The sequence below is a fragment of the Equus asinus genome, chromosome 3 (genome assembly GCF_041296235.1).
Source record: "Equus asinus isolate D_3611 breed Donkey chromosome 3, EquAss-T2T_v2, whole genome shotgun sequence".
Classification (NCBI taxonomy): Eukaryota; Metazoa; Chordata; class Mammalia; order Perissodactyla; family Equidae; genus Equus; species Equus asinus.
Genome location: NC_091792.1, coordinates 52,338,169 through 52,357,790, shown reverse-complemented (window position 1 = coordinate 52,357,790; position 19,622 = coordinate 52,338,169). Strand labels below are relative to the sequence as shown.

The 19,622-nt window shown below is 32.7% G+C and overlaps 1 protein-coding gene across 3 annotated transcripts in view; it reads left to right on the top strand.

Moving 5' to 3' along the window:
* Positions 1–18,766, top strand: part of SPOCK3 (SPARC (osteonectin), cwcv and kazal like domains proteoglycan 3) — a 468,925-nt gene extending 450,159 nt beyond the window's left edge. For all 3 annotated transcript variants that reach the window (XM_070505032.1, XM_014851442.3, XM_070505033.1), the window contains 4 exons: positions 5,249–5,470; positions 11,370–11,432; positions 14,518–14,655; positions 17,051–18,766. In XM_070505032.1, coding sequence (XP_070361133.1) covers positions 5,249–5,470; positions 11,370–11,432; positions 14,518–14,655; positions 17,051–17,220 — 593 coding nt within the window. In that variant the 3' untranslated portion in view covers positions 17,221–18,766. The remainder of the gene's footprint in view (positions 1–5,248; positions 5,471–11,369; positions 11,433–14,517; positions 14,656–17,050) is intronic.
* The last annotated feature ends 856 nt before the right edge of the window (positions 18,767–19,622 follow it).

Below are 19,622 nucleotides of genomic sequence, written 5' to 3'. Positions count from 1 at the left end.
GATAATTAATGATGTATACTGTAAACCCTAGGTCAACCCCCCAAAATAAAATATAGTTAATAAACTATATTAATTTTCTTTTTGCTGATATAATATTACCACACAATTCAGCAAGTTAAGCAACACAAAGTTACCACTTTATAGCTTTGTAGGTGGGTCAAAAGTCCAATGCAGATCTCCCCACACTGAACGCAAGGTGTCTGCGCTGCCCCCTGCCTTTCTGGAGGTTCTGGGAGAGGATCCACTTCTTCGATAAGTTGGGTTGTTGTCAAAATTCCCTTCCTTGCAGTTAGAGGACCAGGGGCCCTGTTCCCTTGCTGCTTATTCCCAGCTTCTAGATACCACCTGCATTCCTAGGCTTATCTTCTCCTTCCTTCATCTTCAAAACCGTTTGTTTTCTTTCTCATTCCTGTCTGTTTACAGCGAGGAAAAGTTCTTCACTTTTAAGGTTTTATGTGATTACATTGGACCTATTCCAGGTCATCCACTATAATCACCCAATTTTAAGGCCAACTGATCAGCAACTTTAATTCCATCCACAATCTTCATTCCCTTTAGTCATGTAATATCACATAGGTCCAGGGATTAGAATGCGGATATCTTTAAGGGACCATTATTTTGTCTGCTGCATGGACTAAACTAGTGGATATTAAATGAGAATCATAAAAAAATAAAATCAACATTTGTAATCAAAAAGAAGACAGGGAAAGAGAGTAAAAGAACAAATAATAGAGGGGACAAATAAAATAATAGCAAGATGGGAGTTTTAAGTATAACCATATTGATAATAATATTAAATGCATATGGTCTTAACACTTCAATAAAAAGGTAGAGATTGTCAGACTTGGAAAAAAATGTGAAACAATTTTATGCTGTCTCTAAGACATCTAACTGAAGTATAAAAATATAAATTAGGTAAAAGTAAAATAATAGAAATTCTAATCATAAGAAAGCTGGAGTGGCTATGCTTATATAATACAGAGTAGACTTCAGAAATTGGGTAAAAGCTGTAAGTTTTATTGTGGTGTCACAAGTCAGATTTCTGGCTAGACCTAGAGTTTTATTTGTTTATATTTTTTCCATCAGAGTTGCCAAGTACTATCTATTGCTCCAAAATTTCCAAATAAGATGAGAAAAATAATTTTTCCAAATAAATTTTATTTTACACTTGTAATATCAAAAAACACCATCTTGAAGGCCAGCCCAGTGGCATAGTGGTTAAGTTTGCATGTTCTGCTTCAGTTGCCCAGGGTTTGTGGGTTCGGATCCTGGGTGCAGACCTACACACTGCTCATCAAGCCATGCTGTGGTGGCATCCCACATACAAAATAGAGAAAGATTAGCACAGAACTTAGTTAGCTCAGGGACAATCTGTCTCAAGCAAAAAGAAAAAAAAAAAATATTGAAAAGTATATATTTAATTTAGAATATCAAAGTAATTTTATTTCTAGTACTTTTCTGTTACTTATTCTGTCGACTCATAAAACAATTTGTATGTAAATATATCATTCAAAATCATAAACTCACTGTACTTTTGATCTTAAAGGCAACATATAGATCATGTTTAAAAAATCACCACATTATCTAGATGTGGATATTAAACTGTATATATGTTAGGTAACTTCACCAAGCAAGGTGGTGGCAGAATGTGGGCCAGGGACCTGAATCCAAATCAGAAATCTTGACATTCTCGATCTAAAACATTATTACACTTCACCAAATTTATCATTCACCAGACATGTACGCTATAAGAATTTCTTTTCTTTTTAACATGAAGGATAAACTCTTAGTTCTGTTGTCTAAAATTTGTTAAATATCTGTGCGTTCATATTTTCAGAAATATTCTTTTATGTTGATGTCTAGGTTGTAGAGTAAGCTCTCAAAATAGAACTACAAAAATTATGGAAAAGTTAAGGCTATTTTTCTTTTTTTAAAGATTGGCACCTGAGCTAACAACTGTTGCCAATCTTCTTTTTTTCTTTCTGCTTTTTCTCCTCAAACCCCCCAAGTACATAGTTGTATAATTTGGTTGTGGGTCCTTCTAGTTGTGGCACATAGGACGCCACCTCAGTGTGGCCTGATGAGCGGTGCCATGTCCGCACCCAGGACCCGAACCAGCGAAACTCTGGGCCGCCACAGCAGAGCGTGCGAACTTAACCACTTGGCCACGGGGCCGGCCCCCCAAGGCTGCTTTTCTTTCACGCTATATTGAGAAAAAGAAGGAATAATGTGTTGAAACTGACAAGGATTTTTACATGGTACATCATAAAAGCTGGGCAGAGATAATTTTAAAATTCATGTTTTTTAAAGATTGATGATTGGTCAAAGGAAACTCAAGGAATTGTGAAGATGTGATACCAATGATCCCCCCAAATCTCTCACATGGGTTATTCCAGTTACTTCCTACCAGTCTCCCACCTTCCACACTTGCTCCCCTATAATCCACATGAGGGCAGCGAGTGTTTTCCTTTTAAAACAAAAATCAGATCGTGTCATTCCCTGTTTTTAACATTTCAGCTGTTCTTCATTGTACTGAAAAGAAAGTTCAGAGCATGCTTGCTAGAATCTGAGGTTCTATTATCTCTCCACTGATTCTCCACATGTTGTCTCTAAACAGGGAACACTAGTTGGTGAATCCCTAAACTGTTGGCCTTCTGCTCACTTTCTCTGGGCATTCCCTTATATCTCATCTGCCTCTGCCCACCCCCTCTCCCAGCGCCGAGAGCAAGCCTTCAGGCTTTGGCTGAATCTCAGAGCAGTCTTTGGTCTTCGCCTTTTATCTGCACGACTGTACTTAACTGTCTTTCTCCCGTGTCCTTTTCCCACTTTGGCCGTAACAGGACTAGTCAAAAAGTAGAGAAGCAGATATTCACCTGGCAGTCAGATGTCCATCTCTCCTTCTTGCAGATACTTGTAGACTTTACTAGAATTCTCTAGAGCCCTCCATGCTAAGCTTTGGGAGACAAACCAGTTGAGTCCTCTATTCTCAGCAAGTAGGTAAAGGGAGAGGGTAGTCTCTTTTTACTAACTCTGAATGCTCACCAAAAGGTAATACCTCTTCTGTCTTCTTCCCATATCTTTTATTCATAAAGGCAGATATATCACCATTAGGCTTCTCCATCGCCCAGGAAAATGAGATTGGGTGGGAGGATGTGCTTCAATGTCATACCAGAAATCTCACACCAAGAATGAAGTTTCTTGTAACAATTTTGCAGAGTTTAGTGTATTTGTTTTCTACAGGTTGCTTTCTTCACTTAATCTCTGAGCATTCGACAACTTCAGGCAGTAAAAAAAAGTTTCAGACAACATCTCAAATCATGCTATTTTTAAAGTGAACTCCAAGGGAATAGAGCCTTATCTATATTTTTAACCCCATATTCCCAGAACCAAGGTCAGGACCTGGACAGTAAATAGGTAATGAGCAATTTATGTTTGCCATTTGTTTGTTTGTTTGAGTGGGAGAATTCTATTTTGGTTTTACAAACAATTTTACAAAGAAAAATGCAAATAATAATTAAAAAAACACTGAATTTCTTTCTCTATGCTTTTATGAAAGTGTCACAAATACCTCTTTGACTTTTGATCCCTATTACCTCGCATGGTGATGCACAGGTAGAAAGCATGAAGTATGTTCTGAATACATTAATAAAACGCATCCCAAAAAGGTGGTGAAGTTATGAGTTTCTCAAGTTCAAAAACCTCCTAGAGTCAGTCCCTACTTAATTTTTAATCCTAAACGCCCTGAAAATGCTAAATAGGATTTAAAAATTAAATCCTAAATTTTTATATTTTTATTTGCAATTATTATTACATCTTGAAGTATAACAAGCTAAAATCATCAAAATAGTCTTCAATCGTCTCTCAGTATCCAGGAGGGATTGGTTCCAGGACCCCTTCAGATACCAAAATCCACAGATGCTCAAGTCACTTACATAAAATGGCATAGGATTTGCACACAACCTCCACGCATCTTCTTGCATACTTTGAATCATCTCTAGATTACTTATTATACCTGACACGATGTAAATACTATATAAACAGTTGTTATATTGTATTATTTAGGGAATAATGACAAGAATAAAAATCTGTACATATTCAGTAGAGACTCAGTCATTGTAGGCCTTTCTATGTGCGGTTGGCTGAATCCGCGTATGTGGAACCTGTGGATGACAGAGCGCCGACTGTATGTACGACTGGAACAGAAACTTAAGTAAATCCGAGAGAAAACTCCACTCATAAATGGTTAAACTACCCTTCAGCCTCTGCTGTTGAAGGTTAAATCGTTTTGCTCTTCAGTTTTCAGAAAGTTTCTATATCTCCGAACACATCATCTCTTTCATACCAATTAAGCGACTTGTTGTTTTACTTTTACTTGTAATGAGTAGAAAATAGCAAATAAAACTAAAACTGGATTCACAAAATATATGGTAAAGCTAACTTAAACCTGACAAATAAGCATTGTTGGAAGTAGTTGGTTAAATTATGTTTCAAAACACTGACGTTGAATCCGACACTGTTTAGGACACTGACCCTTGCGAGGTCTGTGGCTCACTCAGGGTAGCCCGCACTTTGACGGTATGTAGCTTGCATACAAACCCAGTTCTGTCTTCTCTCTGTATCTGCTCCCATCCGATATAGCATATTTGTGGTTGTAAAAATTGCTTTAAAGGGAACAGAGGCAGAGTGGTGGTGTAAATTACACCGTGGTTCTTCTTTCTTTGGCTAATGTTTGTGAAGTATCAAATCACCATGGTTCTACCAAGACACAGAGCATTATCGAAGTTATTATTTATTATGTATAAATTATACTTTTGTTTAAAAGGTACTGTAATTTCTTTGAATGAAAAATGGATTTTATTTCCTTATTAATAGGATATTATTATTCAATAATACCTATATACATCTAATAAGGTATTCATCATGATAACCTATTTATTTAGAAAAAGCTTGAACAATAAAATGAATAGTAAATATATAATACAATTACAATAGTGACTGCCATTGAATGAATGACTAAATAGCACTTAATGCTTTATGTTCTGGGTAATTAAACTTCACAAATATCCTGAAAGGTAGGTATTGCTAGCCCCACTTTACTTTGAAAGAAATTACCCAAGATGAACTTTAAGTCTTTCTTCTGACTGTCGAGTGGGTGCCCTACACAAACCTACTATGATGTTACTTTATTTTCCTTGCTGCTGATGGTGACTTTCAAATTTAGCTAATCCTCTTCTGTCGTTACTTTTAGGATTTGATACCAGTATTTTGCCAATTTGCAAGGATTCGCTTGGCTGGATGTTTAACAGACTTGATACAAACTACGACCTGCTACTGGACCAGTCAGAGCTCGGGAGCATTTACCTTGATAAGAATGAACAGTGTACGAAGGCATTCTTCAATTCTTGTGACACGTACAAGGACAGTTTGATATCTAACAACGAATGGTGCTACTGCTTCCAGAGACAGCAAGGTAAAAGATGAGACACCTACTGATGCAGATAGCTGACCTGCATGTCAAATTTTATCTATTCCTTCTTGGTAAAAAAAAAAAGTACACTATACCCCATTCATTTTGGTAGCTATTTTTCTTATTAGAGTAGTTAATAAAAGAGCCAATAAGCAGTGTGCTGAACAATATAACTCTACTAAGGATGCAAAACATGCTAAATAAGACGAAAAATAGTAATTAATATTTTATATTAATGCACTTCATTAAAGTTTCTATTATGAACCACCAAGAAGCACATAGAGATATGAGAACATAGATATTAAAAGTAATCATTAAAATTAATTTGCTATCTGCTTTGCCCATGGTGTAAAATAAATGGGTTTTTTATCACTATACTGTGGAGTTTTAATATTCTATTTTGTGATCTTATTAAGTGAGCTGAATGAACCACAGCATTCACCATAAAGTTATTTTTACTCAAGTGAGTTTAAAATGACTTAGTCTTTCAAACTTTTCAAAATAACTTAGCTTTATAAACATTCACTGGCAAAGAAAGTGTCTTGATTCTCTGGAAGGGGCGAGGTAACCTGAAGAGTTAGAATGATGCTACTTCTTCTGGCATCCTTCTTTATTAGAAAATGTAAACACAATGTAAAATGAGTCATGCTTACATAATCGACTGAATGATAATTAAAAGTAAGTATGTAAGGGAAACAGATCCAAAAAACTCGCATTATGATGAAGTTTGGGTACACTAAGGAAACAATGATATGTGTAATTTGATGCTAATTTTACAAACAAGCTGGAAATTAGTCTAATGGGATACACCTGCTATTGTCACTGTATTTTTAAAATCCTTGACAGCTAAGAGAATGAACAAGCTACTTTAAACTATCTTAATGATTCTCAGTTTTTCATATGGAAAACTAACACATTACATAGGGCATTTTACTATCTCAATTACTTTTTCATGTATCAGTAATAGTTTAGTAATTAGGGATGAAATGGTTATCTATAATTTGATTAGTAGTGAGTCAACAGTAGGGTTTGTAGAGTAGCTTAACTATTTATAAACTACTTTAAAAATTAGATTTGCTTTATTAAGATATTCTAAATTTAAAACCAAGGCCCGGCCTGGTGGCATAGCAGTTAAGTTTGCATGGTCTACTTCAGTAACCGGGGGTTCACCGGTTTGCATCTCAGGCATGGGTTTACGCACCACTTACCAAGCCACACTGTGGTAGGCATCCCACATGTGAAACAGAGGAAGATGAGCACAGATGTTAGCTCAGGGCTAATCTTCCTCAAAAAAAAAAAAATTCTAAATCATACTCACAGACACACAAACACACATACACATTGTTGACTTTACTATTATATACGTGCTTTCTAAGGGGTTGAACACTCCTAAAAAACTACATTCTAGTTTTAATGACTAGTATACACTTAAATCATTTAAAGAATAAAGAAATGAATCTGGGTAAACTGCCATAAAAAACATGTGATCTTTTGTCATTATGACAAATGTTATTTTAGTTTTTCTTTGAGTGTTATGACAACATATTTAAGTGTTTATACATGAACATTTAAAGATATTCTGGATAACTCTGAATGTTTCTTCTACAGAAATAAGTACTTTCTCTTAAAACATTCCTGCATTTTACAGTAATTGTAGAACTGATTAAAGATCCCCAAAGAAAAATTTTGCTTTACGTACTTTTTCATTTATTAAGCAGTATTCTTCCAAAGTGTTAAAATCTTTATAGTCACCTGAAGATATTCTCTGAGGTCATTTAATAAATGGTGGAAATAATTTAATAAATTGTACCTGAGCTGGCAAAAGGATTTATACAAACTTCCAAAAGCTTAGGAGAGTTTGGCTAGTTATATTCATTACTTTAATATGCTAGAAAATGTTACAAAAGCTGTTAGGGGTAACCAGCTTATTGAATTAGTCCATTAAGTAATTTCATGAAAAAGAATAACCGTTAATTTAAAAATATATTCTTAACATTTCCCCTTATAAAAGAATGTTCTTCCTGTTTCTTTTTTCAGTAAAAACACCAAATGCTTAAGTTTACTATAATTAGAGTAATGTATGTGTGTGAGTGTATATACATATATTATATATAAAGAGAGAGAGAGAAAATAGTGTATAATGGGGTATTATTAATCCAGATTGACTTAAAATTGCAATCAAGACTGTAGTTGTATAATGTTGGAAAATAAAGTAATTGTGTTTTTTAAAAATACCCTTCAAAAATATAAAATTAAGTTTAATCTCAAAACTTTAATAAATGAGGTTGAGAATGTAAAATTTCAAGAAAGTGAAATACTTGTAGTTTTCCAAGGAAAAAGTGTTTTTAATTAAAATACGGATTTGTTTCTATGACTAATTTTCTGAAATCATGACAATTAAGCAATACAAAATGGATATGATTGTGGTTTGTATAATTCTTTGTTCTAAGTACGAAAGAATGAGTAAGAGGAATATTAATTTGAGATTTTGGTCACCTTAGGTGCTAACAACTTACTTTTGTAGAAGGATATTCTAAGACTTTGCTTTAAAAGAGTAAGTCAATTACTAGTTGCTGTTTTATTGAAAGTCCTGTTGTGTAAGATCCAGAAAAGAGAAAGAAAACCAACGTTTATTCAGGTCCAATTAGGCTTTCTTATACATAAAATTATTTATTATCCAAATAGCCCTGTGAAAATATTCCCATTTTATGGCTAAGGACCAAAGCTTATTGATCTTAAATAACTTCACATTACAGAATGGGTGCAGGACCTGGGATGTGAAACTAGTGTCTTTGACTTCTGTCTCCAAGTAGTTTTAATTCTATATTCAGAATTTGCAAAGTAATTAGATATAAAATGTCATAGGGGCATCGCTGTGCAACTTGTTGGCAATCCTATTCACTACAGGTAACATCAGCAAGTGTTATTTCAGTGAACAATATATCCAATACTTTTTAGGACTACAATGAAAATAAATGACATTTTTATAGGTTATTTATATATTTAATCTACAGAAAAATATATCAAATTGTAGGTCATGTATTAATTTTACAAAAGATGCTTTTCCTATGTAATGAAAGACGCTAAATACACAAAATTTTGTCGTTTGGTATTATGAATATTTGAAATTTTTACAGATGAAATAAACCTAATAAAGTTATTCAAGTATATCCATTCTGTGGGAGGCTATATGAATAATAAAATATTGAGAAGAAAAGGAAATAAAGGCACTGGCTTCCTAAGAAGGAAGTTAGAGGGCTGCCTTGCTGTACAACTCCAGGGCACCTTTCATATTGGAATGGAGGTGGATGGTGTCCCTTTGGAGTTGTGCAGTACACAGCCTGTGCAACCATATGCTACCAACTTAGAGGGTCATTCACAAACCTCTATAATGTCTACTTTCTTTTCAGTTTTGACTCTAAATTGTATGTATTTGACAACTGATAAAAATATGCTCCCTAGCAGTGACTAGTTGAGAGTATAGAAAAAACACATTGGTATATTAATAACTATTGTAAGCATAAATATTCCCTTATTTATTTTTCCCAAAGACATTTTATTCAGTTCGAAATTGTGTGGGAAAATAAAAATGCATTGTTATCACTATATTGAAACTATCATTCCCTAGTATAGATAATATGTGAATGGTCCAATATAAGGGTTTAAGTTTTTAAATCCAGAATACAAAAAAATGAACAATGTCATTTTCAAAAACATTTTGAAATTTAACTATTTAAAACATTTTTCATTCTTTTTTTCTTGTTTCTCTAAACTAATGTTTGGACAATTACTTGTAAATTCAATGATTAAAATTAAAACATTTTTTATTAATTCACGATTCTCACACAATTTTAAGCATATAAACTCTGAATTTCCCATAAAGTTAAAACACTATTAGGTGGTAAACAGATTAGGGGAAATAAGTCTTGTGATAAAAATTTGTGCCTATCCCCTAAACTGAGTATTCATAGTCTAATTGAGTCCAAGCCTTCATGCAATTGGTTAGGTTACCACCCTTTCATCTAGATCTTTGCAAATGAGTTTAAATAATAGGAGAAACCTCAATTAGGCACTCTGAGTATACCTGAGTTAAAGGCCAGAGAGAGCTGCCTTATAAATAATGGGAAAACTATTGTATGTACTTGAACAGCCTACTCTGTCATGATTTCTCTTAAAATCTTAAAATGTTCCCTACACAGAGTTTGTAGGACAGTACTTAGAGTTATTTAGTGAGATTACTAATCAAGAGGCAGATTCAAATGTACTTGGATTTTTCAGTGAAAATATATGAAATATTACTTCTGCTTTATAATAATTGGCCCATAGCAACTAGAAGAATTTCTTTTGATATAGTATTGAGACTTCAGCTAGAATCTTTCCTCTTGGTTCTAAATGTCATATCTGGAAGGCAGTAGATTTGAAAATGTCTATTCTATAAGCCCATACATTGCAACTTGATTCCTATTCCTTTAATACTTAGTAGAAGAGACTCACAAGATTATTAGGAAAAACAGAGGAGTCAATTGGGCCAATTTCAAAATGAAATAGAACAATAAGGTAATTATTTAGGCTTTTCGAACAAATTACTTTTCCTTCACATTTTGGATTTCCCAAGGAGAAACATTTTTTGGCCATACATATTAAACTACTATATATATATTAAGCACTTTGTCTCATTTCCTCATTCTACTTTGTTACTTACATGCAAATTTAATAACTGAATATTGTGATGTAGGTATACTAAAGGATTTTTAAATTATTTGAATTAATTATACCTTGCCTTTTTTATAAAAAGTTGTAGTGTAGGAAAATAGGTACTAGTCAGTAGTTTATGAGTTTTTATATAGCAAGTAAATTAGCAAATTTTTATAATAGGTGTACAAAATACATTGAACTATTTTCAGATAAGAATATATATTATATATAGGAATATATATAATTATATATAAAAATAACATGAGCCAAACTATATTGTGTCTATTTAGAATTTAGACTTCTCTGAAAGCGTTCTCCTTTAAGTAGTTGAGTTTGAAAAATGGACAAATATTTATTTCCAAATTGGCTTAATGTGTTGTCTATTTTATTTATTTATTTATTTATTTTTCCTGAGGGAGATTTGCCCTGAGCTAACATCCACTGCCAATCTTCCCCTTTTTGTATGTGAACCGCTGCCATAGCATGGCCACTGACAGATGAGCAATGTAGGTCTGCTCCTAGGAACCGAACCCAGGCTGCCAAAGAGGAGCATGCTTAACTTAACAACTAGGATATGGGGACTACCCCTTGAGTTTATTTTTTTAAAGATAGCTTATCAGAAATTATTGCATATTATATCCTATTTCCAAGTTGCATATATTCTTGAAGCATCTGGGTGAAACCAAACAGATCAAAGCCTGTCAATAATATTCAATATCAAAATTTATAATAGTGTCTCTCATGTAACTTGCAAGAAACATTACCTTTTTGGTAGATTACTTTTTTAATGCAAAGCTGTTTCTCTATATCATAGAAGCTGTTTTAAATGAGGGAGAAACATAATCACTTAATTGTTTGGGCAGCAGGTCATCGGTTGGATTTACATTGCTGAGTTGATGGATCTTTGAAAAGTAAATGATAAAAATAATTTTCCATCATATAAGTATTTTATACCATTCTCTTTCTTTTAATCTAATTCTGTCATTCTGAGAAAAATAAGATAATCTAATATTAATAATTAGGAAAACCTCTCTCTTTCTCTCTCTCTCTCTATACCTATATGTATGTGTGTCCATGAGTAGAATAACTGATATGTAATATGTGGCTTCTAAAGCCATGTAAAAACTAGCTCAAGTTTAATATCATAGAAATTGCACTTTCTTTGCTTAACTGTACTCCTTAAGTAATACTTTTAATGTCATTGCAGACCCACCTTGCCAGACAGAGCTCAGCAATATTCAGAAGCGGCAAGGGATAAAGAAGCTCCTAGGTGAGTAATAGATCATTCTTCTGAAGCCTTTATTGCTTACATAAATAACCCCAGGGAAACAGCAACATAAAATCAATATCAATCCAACAAAGATAGACTACACTAAATTTCAGTAACAAAATTTATGAAGTTTTTGAAAGCCATTAAACTTACTTTTATTATCTTACCTATTGAAAGATATTATGTCTGTTTTATTACCCTAATATAATGTTCATTTTGAAAGTTATTAAGTAAAAAAGAGATTTAAACAATGCTAAAGTTAAAGCATCAGCAGAAATTTCAATTCTACTTCCATGGTTAATAATTCAAGAATTGATGACATACATATGGAGAGAGTGAGAGAGCGAAAGATAGCTAGATAAATAGATAAATAGATAGATGTGGGGTAAAAGCATGCTCTTGGTACCTTGGGGCACTTTGCCAGATTTTTTAGTGTTTTCCATCAGCAGTTTTATTAACTTACTTTTAGTAAGTAAATGTATGTATTAGATACATGATAGATAGATAGATAAATTCTAGATTTCACCCAAAGCCTTGAAATATTGGAATATTTGGCTATCAAGAGATTATTAAACTATCATATATGATTATTTTATTTGTTCTTATAAACATACAAATTTTAAATGAACTTGTTTTGGAACAATTTTAGACTCAGAAAAATTTACAATGATAGTACATAATTTCCATATACCCTTCACCCAGCTTCGCCTGCAGTTACCATTTTACCACGTATCAAATAACCGTTGCTCATTAGTCAAATCTAAGAAATTAGCATTTTTATAACCCTATTAATTAAGCCTCAGACTTTATTTAGATTTCACCAGGTTTTCCACTGGTGTCCTTTTTCTATTTTAGAATCCAATACAGAACACTACATATGCCATTTTTTAAAATGTATATTAATGCCCTTGTGTATTTAGTGACACATAATTTTATAATGTTTTTGGATCTGATTAATCTGTATTATATTATGCTATGTTATCTTTGTAATTATAATATTGTATGTTTTGATGAAAAGGTTTTTCATATTACTTGAAAATTCATAGTTCAAAATAAAAAGGCTAATTTTTTGTAATACAGCATTTTTAGATGTGAATCATTGCTAGTGATAAAACCTACAATATGTCATGTTTCTCTTAACTCTGTACCAAATGAATGCCATACTACTTTTTGCAAGTAGAAATAATACATTCATACATAGGGGGTTATTTGTTTCCACAAATCAAAGTCTAGCCATGTACAATAGGAAAAACCACTGAAATTCAACTAAAAAATATTTTAGACTTGATCAGCGTCTATTAGTAACAAAAATCTATTAAAATTCAAGCTTTGATTATCTGAAGTTACAAAAAAATGAAAACATGTTTAGCGCCCATTTGGGGAAGAGTTACCTTTATTCTATTTCCATAATAAAAATGAGTCATTATTAGAGAGGACTCAACTTAAATATTTCTTCTGATTTGGGTAGGATAATGTTACTTATCTCAAATCTGATCTGTTGTTATAATGGAGTAGGATGATATATGTCATATTGACATATGACAATTTGCAGATTCAGTCTTGGTTAATGTCTGCAGCTTTAGCATAATTCTTTTTTCTTTTTCTTTTTTCTTCTTTGTTTTTGCTGAGGAAGATTTGTCCTAAACGAACATCCATTGCCAATCTTCCTCTTTTTTTTTCCTTGAGGAAGACTAGCCCTGAGCTGACATCTGTGCCAATCTTCCCCTACATTAGCATAATTATTAATAATGCTCTCCTTCATTTTCAAAGTGTACTGGAATAAAGGATAAATTAAACGGTCATGATAATTATACATCACAACATTTTTATGTCAAATATGTGAAATTGTGGTAGTTTTTTAAATGGTAGGGATAAGAATGTTGCAAATTTCCTTTATTTTTGCTGGCCTTAAATCCACAGAAGGTGTTCTCAAGTTTTCTATATTGGTGACATTCTGTCGACCTCACTGAAAGACTAGCAGTTCAAATCTTTCAAGTGAATTACAATTTTTAAACTAAATTGATTATATATCATAATTTTGAAACTTTTTAAAAGGGTACAATTATGATCTCACATGGTTACAAGACAAATGAAGGATTTTCGTGATTTATCCATATATTCAATCATGTTTTTTTTTCTTTCACCTAGTGACTATAGTACAACTAGTCACTGAGAAAAAAATGGTCAGGAAAAATAAGAAAATTTTCTAATCTCCTAAAGCTTACCTTGTAGTGGTGTAGTGTTTATTGAAGAATGTGAATTCATTTCTAAATTATTAAACATTTGTCACTAGCCATGTGCCAGGTACTGTGTTAGATATTATAGACATGAAAATAAATGTCTATCTTTCCCACTAGACAGAATTTAAAAGTTGTTAATATAAAACCAAGAGAGCCTAAAATTCCCAATATACAGGATATCACAGTGTAGCAGTGAAAGCATACAATGACAAACCACACACACACTCACACACATACACGCACGCATACGATGGTAGGAGTATATTAGAAAGTATATACTCCAACTTAAGAGAAGTCATCATATTAGGGAATCACATTTAAGTCATCCTAAGATGGAAGAAGGAGTGAAGGAGAGGGATTCCAGATGAGAAAAAGGTGTATAGAGAGATGAAGCCGTATTAAATCAGGGGAAAACAGTTAGCTTGGTGTGGAAAGAGCTTGGAATACATGAATGAAAATTTGGGGAAATGAAAATAGAAAATTGGCAGTGATGAGACATTGAAGGGTCCAGTGTGTCATGCTAAATGGTCTGAATGACTTAATATGAATGGCATTCATCAGATTCTAATTCTATATTGTACCTCTGAAAGCACTACCTTTTACAAAGCAAGAAATAGAACCATAGTAAATTTGTTTAACAAAAGAGACGTAAGCAGTTTATTATGACAACGGCCAGCTCCATGACAGCAGTGACCTTACCTGTTTTGTTCTATGTGTCCCACTGGTTCATAGCCTGGAGTGGGAACTGAATAGGTGTATGTCTTGAGTGAATTAATGCACAATTGATGACAATCAAAAAGGAACACAACTTATTCATATTGTGTGTGTGTGTGTGTGTTTCGTAGGACAGTACATCCCCCTTTGTGATGAAGATGGTTACTACAAGCCAACACAATGCCATGGCAGTGTTGGGCAGTGCTGGTGTGTTGACAGATATGGAAATGAAGTCATGGGATCCAGAACAAATGGTGTTGCAGATTGTGGTAAGGAGAATGGTTACTTATTTAACAATTTCTCAAGCACAGAATAAGTACTTAAGAATGTCATTCATTTGTTCAAGCATTTAATGAGGATGTACTCTATGCAAAGACTGTAGAATATATTGGGGGGATGACAAAAAGACTCACTCCTAGCACATTAAAAACATGTACAAATAATAAATAGAATTGTATAATTTAGATATTTTGAGGGAGAATAATTAAAAGGAAGGCTCCTTTTACTACTTCAAATACAGAAAGAATGTTAAATACCTTCTGTTTCCCTCTCAGGTAAGATGACCTTTGTCATCCATTATATTCAAGTCAGCTAACTGTAGTGTGTTCCATGTCCCCATATGGCATGCTTTTGTCTGTATCTCTTTGGAGAAGTTGACTTAGGGAGTATGTAGGTGTACCAACAAAATAAAAACAAACCTTTTTAAAGTAAAGGTCCATAAATTGCATCTATATGAGCATGTTTCCTTATGTTTGGGTGAGAAAAATATAGTTTAATTATTTGAAGGGTAATTGTAACTAGTATTCTAATTCTTTTTATGAGGATGCATTTTTTGTATATACCTAAAAATGATAGTACAATTAAGTTGAGCATCATATACATGCATTTTAAAGTTTTAAATGTGGCATCTTTTTTGTTTCATAAAATATTTTTCCAGAATGCAAGTATAAAATCAGATTTTTGTTTGTACTATGGAGAGTTTTCACAACAAAAGCCACTTAGTTGTACACACACACACACAAAAACACATATGCTCACATGCACACATGCACGCACATACACTAAGAATTAATGGATTGTGTTTCAACAAATACAAATAACCAAAGATGAAAATAAATTACTTGGTCAGTCTTGTATTTTAGAAAATGTTTGTCTCCTTTATGTAATTTTTAAACTGATAGACTGTGATTGTTTAGAAATAAATGGTAAACAATATAAAAGGAATCTCATTTAATGCTTAAATGTCCGTTCTGCATTTATGTATTCCATAACATTTGCAATAGCTTGGCTTTTGTTTTCTGGCCTGTTATTAGATTTAAGTAGAATGGAGTAGTCTCAATAACTACCTAACATAATTTAACCTGTACAGAACATGTCTTTGTACTATGTAGTTTTAAACTAGTTGTATTATTAATTACTTCAGTTATCAATGATGGATAAAGAATTTTAATTTTTTATGGTATAAATAAAAATTAAATGGGGATGAATTCAATAAGTGGACAGGGAAATTATTTTGGGAACGAGACTTCTGAGTTTTCTCAGAATTAGTCATGTCTTAGTGTATTGAAATTATTAAGAAAATACATGAAGTCAGAGAAAAGAAACAACATTTTCTTCACATACGATATGAATTTCAGTGTGTTGTATTGTGAAGTTAATTATTTTATAAGCACTGGATTCCATTAATAAGATTTGTTCTAATTAGCTACCATAGAATTATAAGACTAAAATAATACAAAGGGTAGAAAATAAATGCTCATTAACATTAGAGATGTTGACATACTGAGATACATGTGCATTATTGCCTCCATAAATAGTAATGAATATAGTTCTTAATATTTTAAGAAGTGCTGGCTAGCTGTGTTAGTTTTCTATTGCTATTATTATAACAAATTCTTGTAAAAGTGGCTGTACACCACACAAATTTATTATCTTAACAGTTCTGTGTGTTAAAAGTCCAACCTGGGTCTCCTCGAGCTAAACACCACGGTGTCTTCAGGGCTGCATTCCTTCCGGTGGTTCTAGAGGATGATCTGTTTCCGTCGCTTTTCCACCTTCTAGAAGCTGCTCACGTTCCTTGGCTCCTGGGCCGTTTCCTCCAACTGGAAAGCTAGCAACATTGCATCTCTCTGACCATTCTTCTGTAATGACATCTCCCTCTGACTCTCTGTGGAAAAGGTTCTTTAATTTTAAGGATGCAAGTGATCCTCCAGGCCCACCAGGATAATCCAGGATAATCTTTCCATCTCAAAGTCCTTCATTTAATCACACTGCAAAGTCCCTTTTACCATGTGAGCTCACATGTTCACAGGTTTCAGCGATTAGGAAGTGAAGATCTTTGGGGGACAATTATTTTGCCTACCACACTAGTAGAAGAAATTTTAAATTCTTCATAAGATTCAAAGTTTGACATGGCCTTCTATAAAAACTGGGCTGAGATCAATATTACTGAACTGGAAATCTTACATATCAGACCTCAGTAATGAGGCTTTTAGCACAGAAATTTCAACAAATGATAGAAAATGGGTTTTCCCTTATCTTTGTTAAGTAAGCTAAAGAGTAAATAATGTTATTAATTTCTTCAATCTCTATCAGAATTTTATATACCTCAGAAATTATCCTACTACTCAGTCAAATAACATTGATGTTTACTTTTTTCCTAAGCTATTGATTTTGAGATCTCGGGAGATTTTGCGAGTGGAGACTTCCATGAATGGGCTGATGATGAGGATGACGAAGATGATATTATGAATGATGAAGATGAAATTGAAGATGATGATGAAGATGAGGGGGATGATGATGATGATGGTGATGACCATGATGGATACATTTGATTGATGAGAGCTGAAATCAATAAATTCTACGTTTCTATTATTGACAAAGTGAATAGGCTATTGAGAATTACCTTCTTGCCCCAAAAGGAAATGATTCTAAATCTCACGTATATTTTGTATAATTATTTCAAACATTGCAGCTAAAGTCATAGAACTTTATGTTTAAATAAGAATCATTTACTTCGAGTTTTTATATGCCTTAGAGGAAAAGAAACATATATGGAGTCTAGCCAGACAAAAGAAAGTTATGAAGAGCTACCAATATAAACAAACAAATTTTCATAAGAACAAACTATGTAATTCTCCCACAAACAGAACAACAACCAGTGCTTGAGGTAGTATAGTGTTATTTTTCTGAGAGATATTCTAAGTTAAATTTACAATAACTTATTAGTGACCTGGGTCGCAAGGATTCTGTAAAAAATGTGCATGAACTTAATTGCAATTCCAAAGTAGCATCTTTCCAAACCTAGAGTGAGTGAGAGCTGAGTGAAGAGATGCCACAGGGTAAGAAAAAGAAAGTGACCATTGTAGAATCCTCCATCATGTTTATATTAATAGTGATGTTTTTAATTATGAAATTATTCGGGATATGATAGGATATTTTACAAAATAGCAAGACTGGAAAACCATGGATTCTGAAAGTCAAAAATGTAGTTGTCCTTTCTAATTTTTATTTCAATTTGGATAGCAGTCTCACGTAGATTTTTTTATTTTCTTAAACAGCAGGATTTCTTTACCTTTCTAGATTTCTTTATCCTTCTGACCAGCAACTTAGGGTGCAGAATTTAAAATAAAAAGACAGAGAAAAGTTCATTTAAACCATATCTTCACAAAAAGTTTGTCATTTGCCCCAATGTCAAATTTAAAAATCTTAATCCTTATTTTATTTCCTATTTTAGACAAAAGTTTGCATTTAATCTAAGGATTATGCCATTTTTGTTACTAGTGTTGAAGCTTAGAGAACGTATTGTATGGTGCCTTGCAGAATAGAAATAGAAAGGTTTTAGCATGCATACCAATATAGGATATTAGGCAATGTATAAGCACACCTAATTAACAAATTAATACCAATAAAGGTACTGCTGCTGGAATGAAGAAAATGGAATATGTTTCTTTCTTTTTTTCTATTGTTACATAATTGCCATGTGGACTCGTTTATGATTACTGTGTAGAGTAGCATTTAAGATTTAACTGTAACAAAAATTACTTTAATTGCTGTATTTAAGTTAGCATGTTAATTAACTGTGTAGACATTTTGGCGCACCATCAATTTTAAGTATATCAGACCTATGGTTTTGTGCCCACAATAAAAACAGAAAAACCTGTTGAATGTTACACAGTGGTATCATAATTTAAACAGTGGATCAACTGGTTTCCCGATATACAATTCATTGAAAGTAAAATTGATGGATTCTTTCCATTTGATTTATACACACTGAAAAAAAAAACCTTTAATGTTGACTTTATGTAATATTTAAAGTATAATGCATTTTCTTTTTTACTGTTTATGTATAGTTTACAAAATAAAGAACTTATAACCAAATTTAAACTGTTCCTTAATGATTTTCAGGGGTATAGATAATAGCATGAAGGGTTCCTAATCTATTCCTTGATTTTTAAAGTGAATACATCACAAGCCAGGTAGGAAAGCTTTTTGAAAATTTTGAATTTCAAGATCAGAGTTCTTGGCATCTTGGATATTGTTTTCCTAGATAAGTTAAAAATTATTTTTGTTTGTTGATTTTTTTTTTTTACATTTGTCATGGTATTGCAAAATAAATCATTTTCTTTGTTGAGGGTGGTATTTTTAAACCCTTTTTTGTGGTATCATATTTAACATATTTAGCTAAATTTCTATAGCAAAAGCATTTTTGAAGAGTGATAGAATAACCTTATCTATTTAGCAAATGTATAGGAATCACAAAATATAACTTGTGGATTGGTTGGAAAAAGACAAAGCAAATTCTACATGGAGGTTTAGCAAATGAATTTGAAGTAACAAATATAGTGGTCTTAAACTTAAGCTATTTTTTAAAGAAGTATCATCATTCAGCCTCCCACAAGAGCAAGCAATTCAACAGCAAATATAAAATTGAAAATATTTTACATTAAACTTTATATAGAGTATGTTTGTGTATAACATATATTTGTATATATGTGTATAAAAATTCTATTTGTGATACATATTAGGTCTCTTGAAGATCATTAATTCATTTTGAATATTTTGATTTAATACAATCATACTTATTTTTTTATTCCAAAAATATCAATATTGAGTACTCATTATAACCTAGGCACTATTCTAGGCAGCATGGATTCATTAGTAAACAAAATAATTATGAAGTTAATATTCCATGTGGAAGATAGGCTATACATTTATCCCTAGCCCATAGCATAAA